We start from the raw sequence: 21316 nt of genomic DNA on the forward strand, positions 1-21316 counted from the left end.
GCCTAGGATCACACACTTTAATAAACTTCAGGAGCAAAGCATATCTGATCCTTGCCTCTTCCAAAAGCAGGAACTAAACTCCAGCATGTTGGAGCTACTGGGCATTTGTTAAGCAGTTTATCAGAGCTTCCTGGTATCATTCACACAGCATGAAATGAAACCTGTCAAACCCGTGATGGTTCTGGGATCCTGCTGCACAAGGTAGTACTCCATGCTTGATTACCAAATAGGAGGAAAAAAAACAAAACTCCCCAAATGCACAGGGCACATAGCATTTACAACTTCAAATGGGAAGAAACAGAAAGTGTCTTACATTTCTGAAGCAGAAGGGCGGTGCTTCTTCTGCCCCATGCTGCTTGTGATAGTCTGCCCAGTCAAAGTCCTGGCCCGAGTAACCTGTGAAGGAAGAAACACATACGGTCTTAGCTGAGCTGGATTCCAGACAACAGTCAGCCTGGATCAGTATCTTGAGAAAATAATAGGAAACTTAAGCTTCGAACCAAAAAGGGAAGTCTTCACAAGTTTCACAGCTCTGAGCTTCCTTGATGAAGAAGTGGAACATTTAAGTGGAATGTGTTCAATGCAGGGAAGGGAAGTAGGTGTGCTGTCTATCATATGCTTACCTGGGACCTGAAACCCAGGAAGGAAGGTGATACCAACCGTCTGCCTTAGAGAGACTCCTGGTAATGGGGAGATTTGCTACCCAGAACAGCTGAGAGAGAATGTGACAGACACACACAGAGAGAGGGGGGGGCACTTGTGTCTAAAACATGGTTCAGAATTCTCTTAAGCCCTTATTTTAAGGGAACTTGAACAGACAAAGAGAGGGCACTAGGTGGCGTTACCAATGATGCTACCACCATTGGAGTCGGGCTGTGTGTTTGCCTGTCCATTCCTCCTAAGAAAAGTAAAACAAACACAGCCAGGCATCCTTTCAGGTCCACACATCAAGGTGACTGCACTGTGTGTGTATGAGGTGGGGTGCTCCTACCCAGCTAGACCTTTCTCATTTAGGATCCAGATGCTCTCATCTCTCCCAACATCTTATTATATTTGCCAAGATGAATATACATTATGTGTGTGTGTGTGCACATGCGTACACACACACACATACACACACCCTCTGTGGAGGAGGGGAAGGAGGGCAGGAGAAAGAAGCTGTATGGGGGAAGTTCTGAGCATTTCAATTAAATGCAGCACACTTGTGTCTCAAGCCCCTTCCAGAATCCTCTACCCCAAAGCCTCCCACCAGAGAGGACCGGGTCTGCCAGCTCTCTGTTCTGAGTCAGCAGGGCAGTACCAAGACCTTTTACACTCCGGCTTCCTTCCTTTCTTAGGGGGGCTTTGTCACCCAAAACTCTGCTTCTCTAATTGTTCTCCCTTCTGCATTTATACATTAAAACTCACTCCCCTCTGCTGGTTCCCCTCCCCACCAGGGCTTCACATACTAAAAACAACTGCCTGCCAGCTCAGAATACAAAGCTGATGTAGCTAAAGTCCGCATTTGCTTCCATGTAGAATCTCTTTCCCATGATTCGGCTACTTCCTTGGCTAATTCTCCATACTGAATAAGATAAGTTGATGAGAGAGGGCTCAGGCTTGAGAGCACTTGCCGCTCTTCCGGAAAACCTAAGGAGGTGCCCAGCACCTACGCCAAGCCTCTCAGTACCTCCAGCTCCAGAGGACCCCAGGCTCTCTCTGGCTTCTAGTCATCACTACAGGACTGTACCTACTCACAGACACACACGCACAACGCTGAAAATGAAAACTTTGGGAGATTATTGTGCAAGTACCTGGAAAATCCAAAATGAATGAACGGCAAAATGTTCTCATGCCTGTTTGAGATGGTGTATACTCATGAAGGAATATGTGTCTAAAGGGCAGAGAACAACGTTCGCTATTGTTTCTTAGTGCAATCTAGGTTTGGTTTTGTTTAAGAGGGGAGTGCTCAGTGGCCTGGAACATACCAAGCAGCCTTTGCTGGGTGGCCAAAGAGCCCTCATGGATTTGCCGGATTCTGCCTCCGCGGTGCTGGGTTTGGACACAAGTCACACCATATCTGGTTCCTCTACCTGTGTCCTAGAGACTGAAAAGTTTGGTCTTCCTGTGTGAGAGGCAAGCACTTTACCAACTGAGCCAGTGGCACAAAGTATTTTCTGATATCCATGCAATTTATGAACTGCATTTGGGTGTTCTTTGTGGTTCATATCTGCTCAGATCAAATCTTCTGACGTAGACGTCACCCCCTGTTGTTACATATAGATGTTTAGCTGGGTTTTCTACAACCACTTTCTGATGGGCTGCAAAGTGTCACACAGTGCCATCTTGGACCCGCAGTCAGTCCTTCTATACATCCAGAATGCAACAGTGTCCGTGGGGAAGCCATTTCTAATCTAATAATTTCTAGATACAATCAAGTCTTGCTGGGCTTCGTCTAAGCAGCAATTAATTATCTTGACCCTAAAACTCACTCATTTACTTGAAAATTGGAATGGCTTAGACTTCTCCTCCCCCTTTCTCTTAGGGACTGTTATTCATGCCGTCATTTAAAAATTCTTTTCCTTTGGGCTGATAATGAGCTCTTTTTGTTAGGCAGTTTTGAGACAGCTCAGAAAATAAGTACTACATAAAAAACAAATTGCCATGGATTGTATAATAGAGACAACAGGGGTCAATTACTCTCATTCATCAATAAAGACAGAACAAGAAGTACTGAGGCTTAAGCACAGCCAAGAAAACAAGGTTTAAACCCGGAGGGAGGGGGAAAAACAGCAAAGAGGAGGGGAAAAAATAAAGAGGAACTAAAACGCCTTAAACGATTACAATTCGTACAAAGTCACCTACGGAGACTGTGTGAATGACAGCCATTAAAGGACGTTAAGCCTTTCTTACCATTTGAAGACGTTCCAAACAGTGTGGGTGCAAGGGGGAAAAGGCTGATGACCCATTTTCTTATGATACAAATGAACAGACATCAAGCAGCTCTGCTTGCAGCCATTAAGTGTGGCTGTGAAAATGGATAATGTCTTTGAAAACATACAGTATAAAGAGCTATGCCCTTTGACACAATTTCATTTCTAGGAACTTATCCCATAAAAATGACCCCCTCCAACAATAAAAATGGGTTAGATATTAAAAATGTGCGGCAAGTTATGAAACGTGGGGAAGGCAGAAATAATTTTCCATTAACAGAAAATAACATGAGATTTACCCAAGACGTGGTTATGCATGGTTAGAGGGGGAAAATCGTGAGAAAGTATTTGCTATGACCTTAGCTCAAAAAACTAACCGCCAACATGGACTCACTAGAGTTATACAAAGAACAGAAAAATTAAGAAAAATAACCGCTTTGAACTCGTGGCAAATGTCTTTAACCTCTTTTCCTTTTCAAGCTTTCACTCACGACTGGGAAAGGGCTTTAGGAACAAACAATTTGGTAGCCTAGCATCTTTGTTCAAGCATCAAACATAGTCAGATCATGTGCCAATCAATGAAGGTCCTGTACAACTTGTGACACACGTCATGAGTGACTCCTGCCCTCAGCTTCACCAACTCAGAATTTATCCAAGTACAGAGTCTCTGAGTGAGGCATCACTCTGGTACAAAGAGGAGAGTCAGGACTGCTCAAGGCAGTGGCCTTGTGCCCTTGCCTGTGTGTAGAATGGGTTATCAGAAAAGTTTAAGTATGATTTTAGTCTTAGGAAGCAAACACACAACAATAAAAGCCCCTCTTTCATGGAGCCTGGTTATAAAATAAGAAACTAGCAAAAGGATATCGTGCTTGTCCTCCACAAGCTGGACAAGAAGACTAAAAGATGCCCACATTCTGAGGCCAGTGGGAAACAAGACCTTTAGTGCTCTTCTGAAGAGAATAGAATGCACAGCACTATGGCGGGTGCCAGCTTGTTAGACTACCCGTCTTCTAGGATGTGCTCAGTCTCTATCCTAGACATTACTTCCTTTGTCCACAAAAAAAGAGTAACATGACCCTATGCATGCTGGGTGTGAGGTGCTGTCCTTAACACTGGAGTTAGAGAAGTAAAGCAAACTGACAAAAGCTTCCCTTTATGTGGCCCAGATTTCACTGACAATGACAGAGATGGTACCAATCTGAAAAGTCAGCTGTGCTGGAAAGATGACTTGGCCAGTAAAGGGCTTGCTTTATAAACATGAGGACCCAAGTTCCATCTCTAGAACCTACGTTTTTAAAAATGAAAGGAAGGGAGAGAGAGAGAGAGAGAGACAGAGAGAGAGAGACAGAGAGAGAGAGAGAGACAGAGAGAGAGACAGAGAGAGAGACAGAGACAGAGAGAGAGAGAGAGAGAGAGAGAGAGAGAGAGAGAGAGAGAGAGGGAGGGAGAGAGATGGAGGGAGGGAGGCAGGAAGGGAGAAGGGGGAGGGGAGGGAGGGAAGGGAAGTCAAGTGTGGTGGTGCACAAGATATTGTCATCCTAGAACTGAGGAAAAAGACCTGGCTCTTTGGGGAAAGAGGAGTGTAGTGTAAATGGAAAAGGATCCGTGAGGCCAAAAACCCAGGTGTGAATTCGAATATCAGTAAACAGAATGGTAAGGCTGGCATGGAATAAGCTGGTGAGAACCAAATTCTAATGGTACAGCTGTAACAGAAAAGAAAACATACAAAGCAATTCTACAGTAGAGTATGAGAGGACCGTGCTCATACTTCATACACAAACTCAGCTGAAAACAACGAATGGGAGCGCTGAGAAGTACTGAACTAGTCACCTACACTTCCCAGGACTCCGTCCACGGTCATTTAACACAGCAGCCACTCATCCCTTCCCATCTGAGCTCTGCTTTCTATTGATGGAATCATGCAGAAAAGCAAGGGGAAGGGAGGCAAGAGGAGGGGAACCAGGGTCGGTTTGGCATGAGAACTAGTCAGAGTGCTGCTTCTTGTAGAAAAAAGACTAGGCTGGGAAGCATTTAGGAAGAGGGCACTGTGGGCCAATTAACATACTTTTCCGCGAAAATGCAAAACCAACACGCTATTTTGAACTATGTTGGGAGACACGGATATCTCCAAAAATAGACTCCAATATCATATAAATATCAAGTGTTGAAAGGGGAAAAAATGAACACTTTAAAAATCTTAAAGAATGAGTCAGTAAGCCAAAGGGATTCTTAGTTTTTAACAACCAGAAATATTTTCAGTATTAAAAGCAACCCAGGTTCATCCTCTTAACTCTTTTCAATTAAAAGTGACCTCTTTGGTGGAGAGTGAATCAGAAGATGAGAAATAAGGTTCTTTTCCCAGATCTATTAATCAGGTAGGCAGCTCTGTCTCCAGTGCAAGATGAAGGATAAGTTTTAAAACTTAATCACATGGCAATTTGCAAAAGTAAAATAAATAAATAAAGTTCAGGTGTCCCCGAAACAAGAGGCTCACGCCATGACGTGTGTGCATGTGGTGAGAGTCCTGGGGATGGAACTCAGATTGTTGAGCCTGTGCAGCAAGTGTCTCCACCTAACGAGTGGAAAACCAGTAGCTTGATCTCTAAATCACACATGGCAAAATGTTAACATCATTTGAATGGATGAGTGTCAACTTTGTTCGTGCATGTGCGTACATATATATGCATACACTTACATACACATGCATATAGAGAGAGAGTGAGGGGTCTTACATGAACCCCAGGCTGATCTCAAACTCACTATATAGCTAAGCATGAATTTGAACTCCTGATCCTCCTAACTGTCTCCCAGGTGCTGGGGTTACACTTGTATGTCACCATGCCTGACTGATTGCCTATATATTATTCTCTACAACTACTGATTGATAAAATGAAATTGTTGAAATGAACTAATGAGATGAACTGGACAACTACCAGTGACTCCGATTCTTTAAGAAAAGAGAGTTCGAATTAGGAAATGACTATTTTGTGCCCCGATAATAATTTAAATACACCTCTCCTTCCTAAATTACATTAGACAGTTTATGTGCCTACTAAATGGTTTACCTAGAGACTAGCAAAGTGCTAAAGTAAGCGGTTTACTTCGGTTTTGTCACCTACATTGTACAACACAAATCTAAGGGCTGCATGGTTTCACTACCCTTTACATTCTACAACTAACCTGTGGTATTATATGCCCAGAAGGTTCATAGCCTATGTATCCTTTATTTCAGTTTACTTATTTGTGTGTCTAGTTATTCACATTTGGTAGGGCCTATAACACTAGCAGTCCTTACTGGACTAAACTAACAGGATCAGATCTCTCAGGCTCTAGCCTTTGCTTGACAGAGAAGCACAGAGGCAGAGAGCCAATGAGAAGTTCCTGTCCATCATAGCTTAGCAGTCTCCTCTCTCGAGTCTGGAGCAGATACATTTCCCTCTCTCTTTTAAAAGAGAACAGAGTCAAAACAACATAAAAAGAGACCTGTGTTCTTGGCATGTCTGTCTCCTATGTCACCGTCTAACTAAAATCTTTCAGAGACCAGGCAACATTGCAAGTTTTCAGTTTTCACAGAAATATAAGCACACAGAAAAACCTTTGAAATCTCTTGGGGATATGTATATTACATCTTACACTTTCTAGCTATAAACCCCAATGTTCAAGCTTAAAACAGACTTTAAGAAACTTCTCCTTTCATATATTAATAAATTAGGGAATAGTGTTTGAGAAATCCTGCAACAGGTTTCCAGGCGCTCAGAGTAAGATAAGACACGTAATGAACCACCTCAAAAGGAAACCACTAAACCACAGTACGATTCCCACCAGGATCAACACCTCTAAAGTCACATTCGTTTTAATTACCAAAATAAATAGCATCTACCCTTGTGAGATGAAACCAGGGCCCAATAAACAAAGCCACAACTGTGGTATAACCATCAACATTTGGGAAATTACACCTTCATACTGTAATTCACCAACTGCTCTGAACCATAGACCAATTACCCATGCAAAAACCATGGCCCACTAAATCTGCCAGCTCTGCCCAAGGCCACCCAAACTGCCCTGAAGGATGACGGATTGTGTGGAGATGCCAGTCATGGGAATAGCAGAAATGGTGGCATAGTTATGCAGAGAAGCATTCACTTAAGATTGTAAGGCTGGGATTTAGACACCCTCTTGGGATTTCAGAAAACGTTTAACACAACGGAGCTTGGTGTTCCCCAGGGTAAAAAAAGACTGAGGTTTAAATGAGATAATTTTTAAGACTCATTTCAAATATGAAAATTTTCCACTTGAGTGCTAAAATCCCTCATTGTAATATGATATAGGGTTTAAATACAATGGCTAATATATTCTCCTGTGTACTCTAGATAATCTGCAGAGTATTTAAAATTTTGGGTCTGAATTCCACACCACTGCACTCAGCTATAATCTCACAGCCAAGACTAAGACTATTCGTTTCTCTACAGCCATCAAAGCCAAGTGCTGCTGTTCTCTTTGTTTTCCGATTTTGTGTTTTTGTGGATTATTTGTGTGTATGTGTGTGTGTTTCTTGGGTTTTGATTGTTGCTTGTTTCCTTGCTTACTTGATTGCTGTTTAAAAACAAAAAAATTGGTCATAGAGCTGGATGCAAGAAGAATTGGGGAGGATGAGGGAGGAGAAAAATATGATTGAAATATATTGTATGAAAAAATTTCAATAAAAATGTCAATAAATAAATAAATAAATAAAACACATACTTTTTTTAAAAAAAAAATAAGCTAGGAATACACTTGCCCCGAGGATCAACAGCTAAGAGTGGCTTCTGGCCTCCAGATGTACCTGTGTATGTGCACATTGGCACACATGCACACATGTGCACACGTGTGTGTACACACACATGCACACACGCACACATGCACACACAAGAATTACTATACTTTTCTTAGACTTCATCCATTCATAGTCCTTGTCCATTTTCCTATGTTTCTTTTTCTCTTATAAGATAAAACATAATGTTTCTATTTCAATAAAGCTACCACATAGCCAGCAGACAGCTACAGATCACCACTGGCTCTTTACCTAGCTAAGGATGCTTGTCACTTCGGGCTTGAAAGGCTTGCCATTGGGGTTTTCTTTTTAACAAGTACTAAGGACCATGACTCAATATCCTATTTAAAAAAAAAAAACAAACTATCAAATCCATGAGGAAACACTGTTTTTCTGTTTTAAAATTCTGCAGAAAGGCATGTTTCATCTTTGTAAGGATTGGTTAAAAAGGATGTTTAAGATAATTTTACCCAAGAGTTACAAGCATTTGGGTGAGAGGAAATAAAAACATATAATGATGGATGACCAGTGGGTATAAAAATCTTGTAGCTGAACAGGTAGAGCTTAGCAAGTTAGGACAGCTTGATACCACTGCAGAAACCAGAGTTTGGCTTCTAGTACCCACACTGGGCAGGGTGCAACCAAATGTAACTCCAGCTCCACACAATCTGATTCTCTCTTCTGGCCTCAGGTGTACATAAACACACACACACACACCGATAACCTAAAGATAGAAAATACTTCATTTTATATATGTGCATACTAATCATTATTGTAGGCATGAGTTCAACTATATTAATGCACAATAATTTCCTTCCTATCATAAATATGAACAGTCAGATAGCTACCTATGCTTATTTTTCTTGTAAATATTCAAGATATGTCAACAATCTCCTTTCCTACATTTCAAAGGATATGAATTCAAAAATTTCTTAACACGTATACCCACTTTGATATACTATCACAAGGAACGGATCAAGTAGTCAAACTCAGCATGTAAATGTTTATCCCTTATTAGTTCTAAAGCAGATGTGATTACTAAGTAGAGATTTGTGAAACCTCACCAAGCAGCACCCCCATTATCTAAGCCCTCTACATGCTTCCGTGTAGAAGTTAGAAAGAGATGAAGATGAATCTAGGGGCTTCACACTGGGCAAGCAGTCAGACACAGGAATTCTATAGTGGAAAAATTATAATAATTCCCAAGAAACCACTGAGAGTAGAAGCTTGTAGTTAGATTGTAAGAGTTTGACTGTCGGCTTGGTTCTGCGTGCTACTTAAGGAGATGACCATGAAGTCCCCATGACAGTTTTGAAGCTTAAGCTTTTCATTTGGTTCAGGTCACAACAAACAGAAGCCAAACAGAAATGCACAGAGCACACACAGACTGAAGCCTTTTCTAGCACCGTCAGGGGCAGTCGTGGAGACCACACCTCCTGTCTGTCGCTCAAATCCTTGTTTCTCCAGCCAAGGCACAGAGCACATTATATCAACTGTCAGTGATGAACCATCGTCATAAAAGAATTTTTGAGGGCACAGTGAATCAGAGATTTCAAACGGTGTCAAGCAAGTTCACAGCTGTGTTATCAGCCCCCATAACTACGCACCTGAAACCTGAGGAGTCAAGAGCCGAAATGAAAATACACAGTCCTTTCCCCATAGAGAGGAGTGTGGAAGGGAAATGAGAATCAGAGCCCAACAAGGACAACGATACGGCAGATAAACCAGGCACAGCACAAGTCAATGACGTGCACAGCATAGCCTGTGACCGCCAGCTAGCAAGCATGACGTCAGAAGTAATCCCATAATCCCCACAGATCCGAAAAGGTTAATGTAAAACCTCTTTTGATTTAAGGTAGTCTGTTGAAAATTGTTCCATTAAGCTTATTTTTCTAATTCTTTCTCCAGTTTTCTCCCCTGCTAGTCCCTTTACATAGCCTCTCATAGTCTTGTCTTTCATTCTGCTTAGTATTTAGTTTACTTGTTTTCTTAGTCAGGGTTTCTGGTAGCCCCGGCTGGCTTTAAACTCACTGTGTAGCTGCAGAAGAGCTTGGCTTCCTGGTTTTCCTGCCTCTGCTGTCTGAGTACACCACCATTCAGGGCGCCACCTTCATTTATTGTTGTCGCCTCTGAGTAAACCTTAGACATGCAGCCAACAAAAACCCACGTAACAAACTACAAGGGTGTCGTTAAGCATTGCTTAGATCTCAAATTTAAATTATATTAATGCAACCTGGACCTGTGTGAATTGCTGCAATGCATTGCACATGAAGTGAATTATGAGACCATATTATAGCATTAAGTGAATAATGTAATGTGTTATTACATTAAATTTTTGGATCCTACAGATACTCTTAGTAGAAAGAACACTAAGTTGAAAGAAATACACTACTGGCATTTTATCTCAGACACTTTCATGTCTGAGCACCACTGTTGCTTGGATCTCTCACTACACCATAGTGAGAAGCAGCTGGCAGAGGAAGTGCCCTGCCATTGAGGCTGAAAACCCAACCTCATAAACTTCCCAGGGGGTGGAGCTATGGGTGACACCAATGTCAATCAAACTAATGAAGACCTCTTTGCTTCCATCACTGTCAATTCTCCATGTAAACATGATGACATCACTCCAGAGACAATGAGACATTAGCCTCGATCATTCCAACCCCACACATTTCCACGGGATACACACCTTTGGGAGGAGTGAGGTTGACTCCGTTTTTAAGGCACCACTGTACTGGCAAAATTCCCAAAGAATCTGCATGGCACAGCATCGAGAGTTTGTTAGGTTCAGGTCTTAGGTCATCAATAGTCACTTGGAAAAAATGATTGTTAAAAACCTAAGGAAAGAAAACAAAGTCAAAGTTACTTTCTCAGTATTACACGTCTAAATCCTGACACTGTTTCACAGACACAAAGCACGTCCTGTCAAATTGATTTTAGCACAAACCAGCATTTGTGTATGGATTACTAAATTAATCCAGGGGTTAAAGGGAGAATCAGCCGTGTGGTCATAAACATGAAGAGAGAAGCTAAAATATACAAAAGAGAGAAAATTAAAAACAGAGACAGAAATATAAAACTAGGGCCTCACATGGAAGAAAAGCAAACAGACAAACAGACAAATCCCTGCCCATAGGAGAATAAACTGGGCACTAAAGGACTAAAATGGCACCTCAACCTCGACAATGAACCAAATTCTCCACATCAGACCCTTCACCTCCTCTGAGTTCGGCTCTGAGAGACGTCTAGACTCATGACTTACCGCCTTCAAATTATAACATACTATACCCAGAGCGGAAATCACAGATGCAGAACCTGTCTTTACTCAGTCTTTCCATCACCACTTGCCACCTGTCACCACCAAAATATCAAGTGTTCTTTGAAGACAGTGACCTCTTTTATTCATCAGATGGTTCACAAAGGCATGGAAAATGTTTTGTACGTGAATATACAATAAATGTGAGAAAAAATGTCAATGGTAAAAATGGACAAGCCAGGTCTGGTGGTGTAAGTCTGTCAGTCCAGCTAAGGAGGGCAATTACGGGAGTGGGGGCCAAGTTTATAAGTTTGTCAACTGTCTGGGTTACAGAGTGAGTTCAAGACCAGCCTGGGCAAGTTAATGAGGCTCTGTCTCCAAGTAAAAAGTAAATTTAAAAGGACTCAAGATATAGCTCAATGGTAGAGCACCTGCCTAGCATGTGTTGGGTTCTAGATAGAATCTCCAATACCAAAGAAAAGAAAAGGAAACAAAGCTCTAAGCAGACAGCGAAATCAGATGCCTTACACCCCACAATCTCGTACAGGAACACACATACATATATTCATGCATACACAGGTGCGTGTGCACTCACACACACAGAAAAAGTGAGTTAGAAAGGGAGATGCAGTATCTTTCCATTTTTGCTAAGCTGTGTTTCCTAGCTCCCTCCATTATAAAGTATATTCTAGACAGAATATTTTAATATTAAGCAAGAGTAGAAAGTCAAATCTTCCCCTCTTCCTTATGATTCCAGTAACTAGTTCCAACTGTACTCACTGAGGTTGCCCTTGAAAGTCTACTTTGAGACACAAAGAACCAAGATGGATGCAGTGACACAGCCGTCATCTCAACACCTGAAGACGCAGGCTGCTTAAGAGCAGCCTGGGTCGCGTGAGATCCTGTTTTAAAACAGATTAAAGAAAGACGAGCACGGCCAGCTTGCCTAGGATAATAACTCCTGATTATATTTAAGACCACATTCTCTGGACTGGAGCAATGGCTTACTCAGTGGTTAAGAGCACTGGTTGTTCAATTCCCAGCAACTACATAGTGGCTCACACTGGTCTGTAACTCCATTTCTAAGGGATCCAGTGCCCTCTTCTGGCTTCTACAAGCACCAACCATGTGCATGGTGCACAGATATACATGCAGGCAAACACCCATACCCATAAAACAAAAGTTAAAAAATTAAAATAATCTTTCCCCATCTACCCCAGGTTTCAGTAACCCCTTCTTGAGATCGGTCTCCTTAGTATTTAGCTTCCACTAAACTGTATTTATTTACTCATTAATTTTCTTTGTTGTTTGATTCCCTCCACTATAAAGTAGACTTGATAACAGCAGGGACTTGGTCGATGCCTCACTGTCCCCAGCAATGCCTTTGACCACTCAGTCACTGTCTGTAGATTACGGTGATCAGTCCTACCACAGATACACACAGTCCTCACACACATTAGGCGGCGAGGTTTCTAAGCACTGCCAGGCCCTGTCTGAAGAGTTTCAGAATCCATCAAACTGCACATTGATGTGAGAACACTTCAGAGAAAAATCCAGGGACTTCCGTCACATCAGGACTCATGGTCCCAGGGATGAAAACCGCTTCTTTGTGCTCCCTCTGATACAGAACTCACACATCCAGGAAGTGAAGAGCCTACGAGTGCACAGCTCAGAATGGGCAGAAACAGGAATAGAAGAAACACAAGTGCATGTGATAGCAACAGAAGTCCTGACTTTGAATCCCCATGCCCTGCCCTCCAATCAATGCAAAGCATTTCACATACACCAGTGTTAGCACCTCGTCCCCCAGTGTTTGAAACACTAGAACCAGCCCTGCCCCACTGTTAACGCCTGGTCACGTAACACTCGCCACTCTGCATCTGTCTCTGTTTGCTTTAATATCAGTTACCCTAGCTTTAACAGGGCTGCCAGGAAGAAAAACCTCAAAGGGATGCGTGTGTGAAACCTCCGTTGTAAAACATAACGATAAGATAGTATAGTATAGTCTCAAGCAAGATATTCTAAGGCATTTCAGTATTGAGAGAAATATATTTAGTGTATTTTTTAAGAATTTCAAGCATGTATACAATGAAATATTATCATATCCACTCCTGGTAACCCCTGCAGTGAAAATATATTTAGTTATAAATACTTTTTACATGAAAAATACTCTGATAAGCACACATGAAGATGTACCTTGAACCTATCTATGGGGTTCTGATAAGCAAAAAAATTCCAACTGACACATGAAAACAACAAATGGGCAATAAAAGAATGGGGTATGTATGAGCAGAACAATGTAAGACGTTCCTCTCCGACACAAGCGCTAAGGAAAGCAACATGAACTTGTAGTTTCAAAATCACTGCAAATACTCCATTCTCTCAGTGTGATGATTTAAGGGGAATTAATTGTGAAAACCTAAGCTGTGTTGCTCAAAGTTGATCCAAATTGATGATATTCGAGGCTACCTGGAGGAAATGGATCAGTGTTTACCAGTGAATATAGCAATAATGTTAGGGTATAAAAACTTGAGAAATGAGACAACTGTGGGCTGAGCACACCAGCTCTGTAAGCTGTCTTTCTAGAGATCATGGGAAGTTGGTTCTGTCATGTTTGAGATAAGCCCATGTAGCCAGAAAAGTGGGCTGCTGCCATGACTACGTCACCCAACTCTGGCACAATGGGAAATTCTGGACAGGCTTTAAGACCAAGGGACAACTATTCGGTCTGTGGGAAACTGGTCACAACTACCCGAAACACAGTAAAGACTGCAAACATTGTTTCCAACCAAAGGGTTTTAATAGGTGGTAGAACAGCAGGAATGCCTGAGTTTCAAGTCCGATATTATCTAGCAAAGCAAGTCAACTTTTCCTCTTAATAAATTTTAGTTTACAAAAATAATGTGCTCACTAAATAAGAAATATTTAGGAAAAAAAGAAAGCTCTGTGTCATGATTGCAGTCAGTTTACATGTTTAATATAGTATCACCACTGATTTTCTGATATTCTACCAAATCATGAAAAAGGTGGAAGGAAGGAAGGAAGAAAAAAAGGAAGGAAGGAAGGAAGGAAGGAAGAAAGGAAGGAAGGAAGGAAGGAAGGGTTCAAATATAATAATGTCTGAGTATATATAATAATGTCTGCAAGAATAAATTCATTTTCCTTTGGAAATAGAAATTAAAATGCCAATGACCTTGAATCTTTACTCAAATTCTTTCTCTGAATATAAAGGTCATTAACTGAAAGATACATTGGCTAAAATTGCTAAGCTTCTCAGCATCTCCTACCACTTAGCAAAAGCTAATATTTAAGGTGGGAAGCACGCAATTTGAATTTGACCATTGTTAGAACCACTGGGATTTCTCTTATGAAGAAAAGAAAATCTTAATAATCATATAATCTTAAGAGACTACCAGATCAGCATACAAACAACTTTACACAAAAAAGGAATTTCATTTTGACTGCCAATCTCAGAAGCACGTGGTTTTCCTTAGCCAATGAAAACAGATGATAATAAAGAGAGCAGGAAAGCCGGGTATGAGAAAATAAGATTCTGCATTCACTCCTTCCAGGTATTCTCCAAATACAAACAGTCATGAAGGCAGGGCAAGTTAGTCCTTCGTGTGTGTGTGTGTGTGTGTGTGTGTGTGTGTGTGTGTGTGTGTGTGGCAAATGCTTATATGTGCACTTGTGTGCAGGTGTGTACATCCCGTGTGCATGTGCATATGCGACCATAGGAGGTGGCAGGTGTCCTGACCTATCACGCTCCACCTTTCTCCCTGGAAACAAGACTTCTCACTGAATCTGAGCTGTGTTCAGGGTGTTCTCATTGTTGTTCTTGGTAGTGATGGTGTGGTGGTGTGGTGGTGGTGGTTTTGGTGGTTAGTTGGATTTGATTAACTAGACTGGCTGGCTAGCAAGCCCCAGTAATCCTCCTGTTTCTGCCCGCTAGGGGCTTGGATTGCAGGCATGCAACAGTCAACTTTTAACATAAAATCTGGGCGTTTAATTCAGGTTACCACGATTGCTCTGAAATCCCTCTTAACCACTGAGCCCAGTATGTTAACCTTATAGTGTTTGTAAATTGCAACTCAACCATGGACAGCTACTACAAGAAGAATAGTCACCCTGTACATGATAGAAGGAGGGATATGGTTAGACTCCTCTGCCCCCTTTCAAAAGAAGAACTAAATGCAGAACCGGGAAGGAGATGCATTTATCTCCCTTTGGTTTATTTATCGGGAGTTACTCTGAGTGCTCCATGTAGGGCACACTGCATCTGCCCAGTTTTGAAGACCTATGGGATTGACTGAAGGGGGGGGACGGCGCAAGGAGCAAAGCACAAAACCCACCTTGGTCACTGATGCAGGACAGATGTGAAAGGGCTCACTCATATTCACTGTCTCCAGTTTCATCCCAACTGTGAAGAAATGGCTTCGGAGGTCTGCATGGTCCTGCAGGAGAAAGGCGAGCTTATTAAAAGACATGGTAAAGTGAATTAACTTGGCAACTGTCTGGACTCCATTCTTAAGCATTTTCTTGAGTGACTGAAATCTGATGAAAATAATTAATCCTCCCCATTTCAAATTTCTAATTATTGCAAGACGCTGAATTTAATTATTTTCTGCAGGCTAAATTACTTTTCCAAGGGAGAGGCAGCACGCCTTCATGGCCATGGTTAAATTTACACGAATCAAAACAATTCATGTGCCACTACATTGCTTTGATCTTGCCAGGTGCTCTCTGCTGAAGGCCCACACAACAGAGGTGGCCATCAGTCATCTGGAACCCAATGGGATTATCTTCGGAAAAAAGGCGTGGTCTTTTGTCACCAAATTACATGACAGGACATCCACCAGTGAGAATCTATTTGCCTTCCGACCAGGCTGGGGGCCGAGTTGGTTACCGGTCGAGTCCATGACTACTCTAGCGATTGTGCGACCCTGTAGCAGTCCTGCTGACAGTGTAAACCTGACTTCTACCCAATAAAAATGAGCATTCACTAACGTTTTAATAGGTGCTTGCCAGTATTGACCCCTCCCTGGAACCTGATGTGTGAGCCCTGGGGATTCCCTGCCTCTTCCAGAAAACAAACTTCAATATCTTCTTCAGTCACAGCTAAAGATGAGGTTGCCTAGATTTAGGATATCAGAATTTATCTTGCTGAAATGGGGGTCACCTCATACCTCACATGCAGTGTACATAGTCACGGATAAATATTATATTTGTAGTCTATCCCTGATGTAATAACACGTTCAAATAAGCCTTGCTATTTCCAAATACATCAATAGGATATGAAATACAAAAAAGAAAAAATACCTGTGATCTACAGCTTCCTTGGATCTGGAAATCTCAAGTGGATTCTGAATTAATTCTATAATGCCATTCTATAGTCAACTCTAGACAGTCATAATGGGTGTGCCTGTGCTCCAGCTGCGCCCCCCCCCCACAAAGCCAACCTATTCACTCTGTCCAGCAGGAGACTAGAAAAGAGGAATTCCTTATAAAATTCTCCATCAGAGGGGCTGGGATGATGGCTCAGCTGGTAAAGTGCTTTATTCAAAGGCATGAGGTCTCCAGTCCAGATCTCCAGCACCCATGGAAAAGCCAGCTGTAGTACAAACGTCTACAGCCCTAGAAATGAGTGAGCGGACACAAACAGATCCAGGGACTAGCTGGCCAGCCAGTTCAGCTGAAATGGCCACCTCCAGGTTCAGTGAGAGACCCTGTCTGGAAAATAAGGTGGACTGTTACAGAGGAAGGTGCCCACTGTAGACCTCTGTCCTCCCCATGTGCAAACATGTGTCCCCCACATGCCCTGCCTCTGAGATGGAGGGCTTATACCTATAATTTCTTCACTTGAGGGCTAAGGCAGGTAGATGGTACATTTAAGGCAAGTCTGAACTAAATATTGAGCTCTAGCCCCTGCCTCTGCTACACAGTGAGCCTCATCTCATAAAAACAAGGGAACTTAATACAAATAAATAAAAATAAAACTCTTAAGGCTTCATCAGTTTGTCAAGAGGGCAGAATAAAAACATTCATAGAATCACAAGAACACTGGCACTGTGTGTGTGTGTGTGTGTGTGTGTGTGTGTGTGTGTGTGTGTGTGTGTGTGTAAGAGAGAGAGTGAACGAGAAAGAGCGCATGGGTATACACACACACATTTGTGTAAATGTCTTTTGGGGGGCAGAAAGGACATCAGAAGTTCTGGAGTTGAAGTTATACAGATGGGAGTGAGCTGCTTGGTATGGTTTCTGGGAACCAAACTCTGGTCCTTTCCAAGATCAGCACGCACTCTTAACTGCTGAGCATCTCTCCAGCCTCAGGTCCTTTCACTTCCTATCTTCACAGCAATCTAAGAAGCTCTACATCCAAAGGCAGCACATTCAGAGTCTGGGTGAAGGAAATGGTGCCCTGTGTGTGTTGGGAGCAGGGGAGGTTGGTGAGGGGGTAATCAGAAGAGAGGCAATCACATGTCAGGGGACATTACAAAGAACCTCACTCATTCAAAATCTATATAAATTCCTTCAGAACTAAACAATCAACACTTTATAAAAAGGTAATGCATAGGAAACACTCTTAAAATGCAGACGGTGACTTTGTTGTCTACACGACAAATTTTATAAATCCTTAAGAACTTACAATCAACACTTTATAAAATTATAACCTTAAAGAAAGGAGCAAGGAGAAATTCTTCAATACAGGTGGTGCTGAGAACAAAACACATACTTTCAAAGGCACTTTAGAAAAACAAAAGGAATTCAAAGCTATGGTCCAGGGATTTAATGTGAATTAACAAGGACTAACTAAAGCAGGGCTGCAAAACTGCAGGTGCTGAGGCACAAGAGCTAAACACAAGAGTTACTAATTGACACCTGAATTAAAAGATTAAAATCAAGGCTCTCCTGAGGACGCCAACACTCCCTGTACTTAAGGGTGAGATCTGAGTCACACTCGTGGATTATGCGGGAAAGTGTTTTCCTCTTTGAAACAAAACTCTTTATCCATTTATTCTGAAGTAATTATCAAACTTCCCTGCATGTCGTCAACAAGTTAAAGCAGTTAGTATTATGCTCTGTGGACAACACAGGCAAGCAAGCCCTGGGTAACTAGGAAGCGCCCAGGACAAGGCACTGATTTCTCAGGACCCCTCTGTTTACTGTGAAAAGATGCTAGGCTAAACCTGCATGTGACCTTGCTCACAAATCATACCAAATGGTTACTTCTTAACTGCCTCTAATTTCCAGGACTCTCTGTGAATCTTCCATCTCTCGGTTTCTTTGTAAAAGAGGCCCAAAAGCAATCTAGACTTCTGGTCTGCCCCGGGCTTCTGCCCTCAGCTCTAGCATCTGTACCAACTCTGCTTTGTAAAGTCTCACTGTGCCAGTAGAGCCAGCTTTCCAAGCAGAGCTAACCCACAACCCTAAAGTCTTTCTGTCCCAGAATCTTAATTTGATGTTGATCACCGATGAGAAGACATCTTTAGTTAAGTCCACATCCATCCTGCTACACTCAATGTTCCTGGTACTACATGAAAAGCTCTGGGACTCAGGGGGCTCTGCATGTAGATTACTCGCGTATCTGATTCCATATCATGTACAGTTGTCTGGTGAGAACCAATCATGGCTCTGTCCTTAGAAATAAAACACGCAGAACATGCAGAGTGGTCCTTCTTTGGAAGGGATCTGAACTTGAACTTGTCCTTGCATCCCTCAAGTCCACTTGCTTAAGATAATTTGTGTGTGTGGTTTGGAGGGGGTATGTGTTCTCTCTCTCTCTCTCTCTCTCTCTCTCTCTCTCTCTCTCTCTCTCTCTCTCTCTCTCTCTCTCTCTTTGTGTGTATGTCTGTGTATATTCCAAAAGTCAACGTTGGCTGCCTTTCCCCAATCACTCTCCAACCTTATTTTTTGAGAGTCTCCCTCTGAATCTGAGGTTAATCAATTCAATCACATGGCTGACTAGTCGTCAATGAGCTTCAGGGATTCAGCTGTCCTGTGTGCCCACATTTATCCCACCGACGCCAGCCCAGAGGTAGAGGTATACTCTGCCACACGAGGTTCTTTACATAGGTACTGAGGATCCCAGTCTTCAACGCTTGCATGGTAAGCACGTTACAGACGGACCAAGTCTCAGGTCCTAAGACCACCTCTAAAGCAAATGAAAAACAAACCAAACTCTGCTTCTATAACCATGCAGATATCCTGCCAGTTTAAAATACTTAGGCCAACATAATGAAAATTTTAAAGACTCAAGATAAAATACATGCAGGTTCAACCAAATATGCCACCTCTATTATTTTCCAATTCCAATTCCAGAAACTTTATTTTAAAAATGAGATATGTTCTTTAGGAGCCTGCACTGAACATTCTAGCCATTAAAGAAGCTTAAAAGCCATGAAAGAGACCATGTTGTATATGCAGCACTTTCTGGCGGCTGTCAGACTCTCTTGTTTATTGTATGTGGTTCATTCCAGAAAGACCTCAGTGATTATCTCTCAAATTAAATAAAGAACCAAAACAAAAAAAAAGCCAGATCACTTCCTGGCATTCATCCAGTTTCATGGTCCATCATTCCTTCATTAGAGGAACACGGAGCCGAACACTAGATGTCACGTAGAACACATATATGTGCATGAAGACAGACATGGTATAGTAAAGGGGATGCTGTAACACACGGTCTTTTTTCTGCCCAGGACCCACTAAGTTGGCTTCCTTCAAAACTTAAGCAGATCTCACCATCTGCACCCAGTGACTCGGCACTACTCAGTCTCACCTGGTTGTGCAGGTAATGTCTGGTAGGCAGAAGCAACAATCCCTAAGAGGATAGGAATGCTTGTAAGAGCTCTGTTATATACACACGCACACACACACACACATACACACACACACACACACACACACACACACACACACACAGTGTCAGTGAAGTACCACCTATCCTATAGAGAGGAGGCTACAACACAGAGGGGTTCAGTGGCCTGTGCAGGTACTCAGAACCCAAATTCAACACAAACAACTTGACTGCAAATTCTGTTATAAAAAGAATATCAAAAATGTGGACTGGAGAGGGCTTGTCAGGTGAAGGGGTCTGCTGCCAAACATGGTGGCTGGAGACTCATGTGGTAGACAGAGTCAAACCTCCGCACGCTGTCCTCTGGCTTCCATGTGTGCACTGGAGCACAGGTGCACACACACACACACACACACACACACTAATTAATTAATTAATGTCATTTAAAAATCACCAATTTGCAAGAAAAAAATCCTGTAACCTGTAGGCTCCCCCAAATTTTTTAAAGCTATTTATTATCAAGTTGAAAAGTGACAGCTATTAATAATAATTTACTTTAAAAACCTCTTAAAATGGAGCGTGTTGCTAATTCACACTCTCCATGGCCACTTCACTAGACAAATACAGCTGACATGACACAAACTTATGCAGAATGTGGCAGGGAAAAAACTGAGTTCAAACTATTACCATGACACAATTTAAATGTTCTTGATGAGGATTTTAATGTAAAAGGCAAGGCAATCACCCCTAAATACAACCACATTTTGAGTCTAACTTCCAGAACTGAAGGCTATAAGACATTTTCTGGCTTAAGAGCAATAACTCTAGTAATGATCAGCTCTTTGTTTCTTCCTTTATCTTTATGTTGATATGAAATTTAAAAAAATACCTATGTAATTTATACACCCTGACTTCTTTGAAGTCCTTAAATCATTGAGTCTATTGTGCTCCCACAATAGTACAGCTGAGCTGGCTGGAGAGATGGCTTGGGCTTCCGAGCACTTGCTGCCCAGTTATGAGGGCAGGAGTGAAATCTCAGCATCCACATAACAAATCAGGCATTCCACATTCACCTGGGACCCCAGCTCAAAGGGAGGGAGGTGAGACAGAGACAAGAGGAGCCCTCTGGGGCTTGCTGGCTTCAGGCTTCGCATAAAAATGCAAACCCTGCTAGGCAGTGTGGTACACACCTTTAATCCCAGTATTTAGGAGGGAGAGGCAGACAGATCTCTGAGTTCAAGACCAGTCTGGTCTATAGAGTGAGTTCCAGAACAGCCAGGATGGTTGAAACCCTATCTTAAAAAAGAAAGACAGCAAGAAGGAAGGAAGGAAGGAAGGAAGGAAGGAAGGAAGGAAGGAAGGAAGGAAGGAAGGAAGGAAGGAAGGAAGGGGAAAAAAGAAAATGCAAAACCAGATTCAAAAGGAGAGAGCGACCCTACCACCAAGGAATATGATGAGTGCAGAGAAAGACACTCATGCAGAGTGCAAGCACACTCCCACAGACACATAGATACACAAAAGTAATAACAAACAAACAAACAAAT

At 42.1% G+C, this 21316-nt stretch overlaps 1 protein-coding gene across 4 annotated transcripts in view; it reads right to left on the bottom strand.

Moving 5' to 3' along the window:
- Sfmbt2 (Scm like with four mbt domains 2) overlaps nucleotides 1-21316 on the bottom strand; it is a 178912-nt gene that overhangs the window by 58812 nt on the left and 98784 nt on the right. For all 4 annotated transcript variants that reach the window (XM_075970342.1, XM_075970345.1, XM_075970343.1 and 1 more), the window contains exons 8-10: nucleotides 15331-15432; nucleotides 10412-10559; nucleotides 314-396 (exon numbers count right to left, since the gene is read on the bottom strand). In XM_075970342.1, the coding sequence (XP_075826457.1) occupies nucleotides 314-396; nucleotides 10412-10559; nucleotides 15331-15432 (333 nt within the window). The remainder of the gene's footprint in view (nucleotides 1-313; nucleotides 397-10411; nucleotides 10560-15330; nucleotides 15433-21316) is intronic.

This window comes from Microtus pennsylvanicus, chromosome 4, assembly GCF_037038515.1.
Source record: "Microtus pennsylvanicus isolate mMicPen1 chromosome 4, mMicPen1.hap1, whole genome shotgun sequence".
Lineage (NCBI taxonomy): Eukaryota > Metazoa > Chordata > Mammalia > Rodentia > Cricetidae > Microtus > Microtus pennsylvanicus.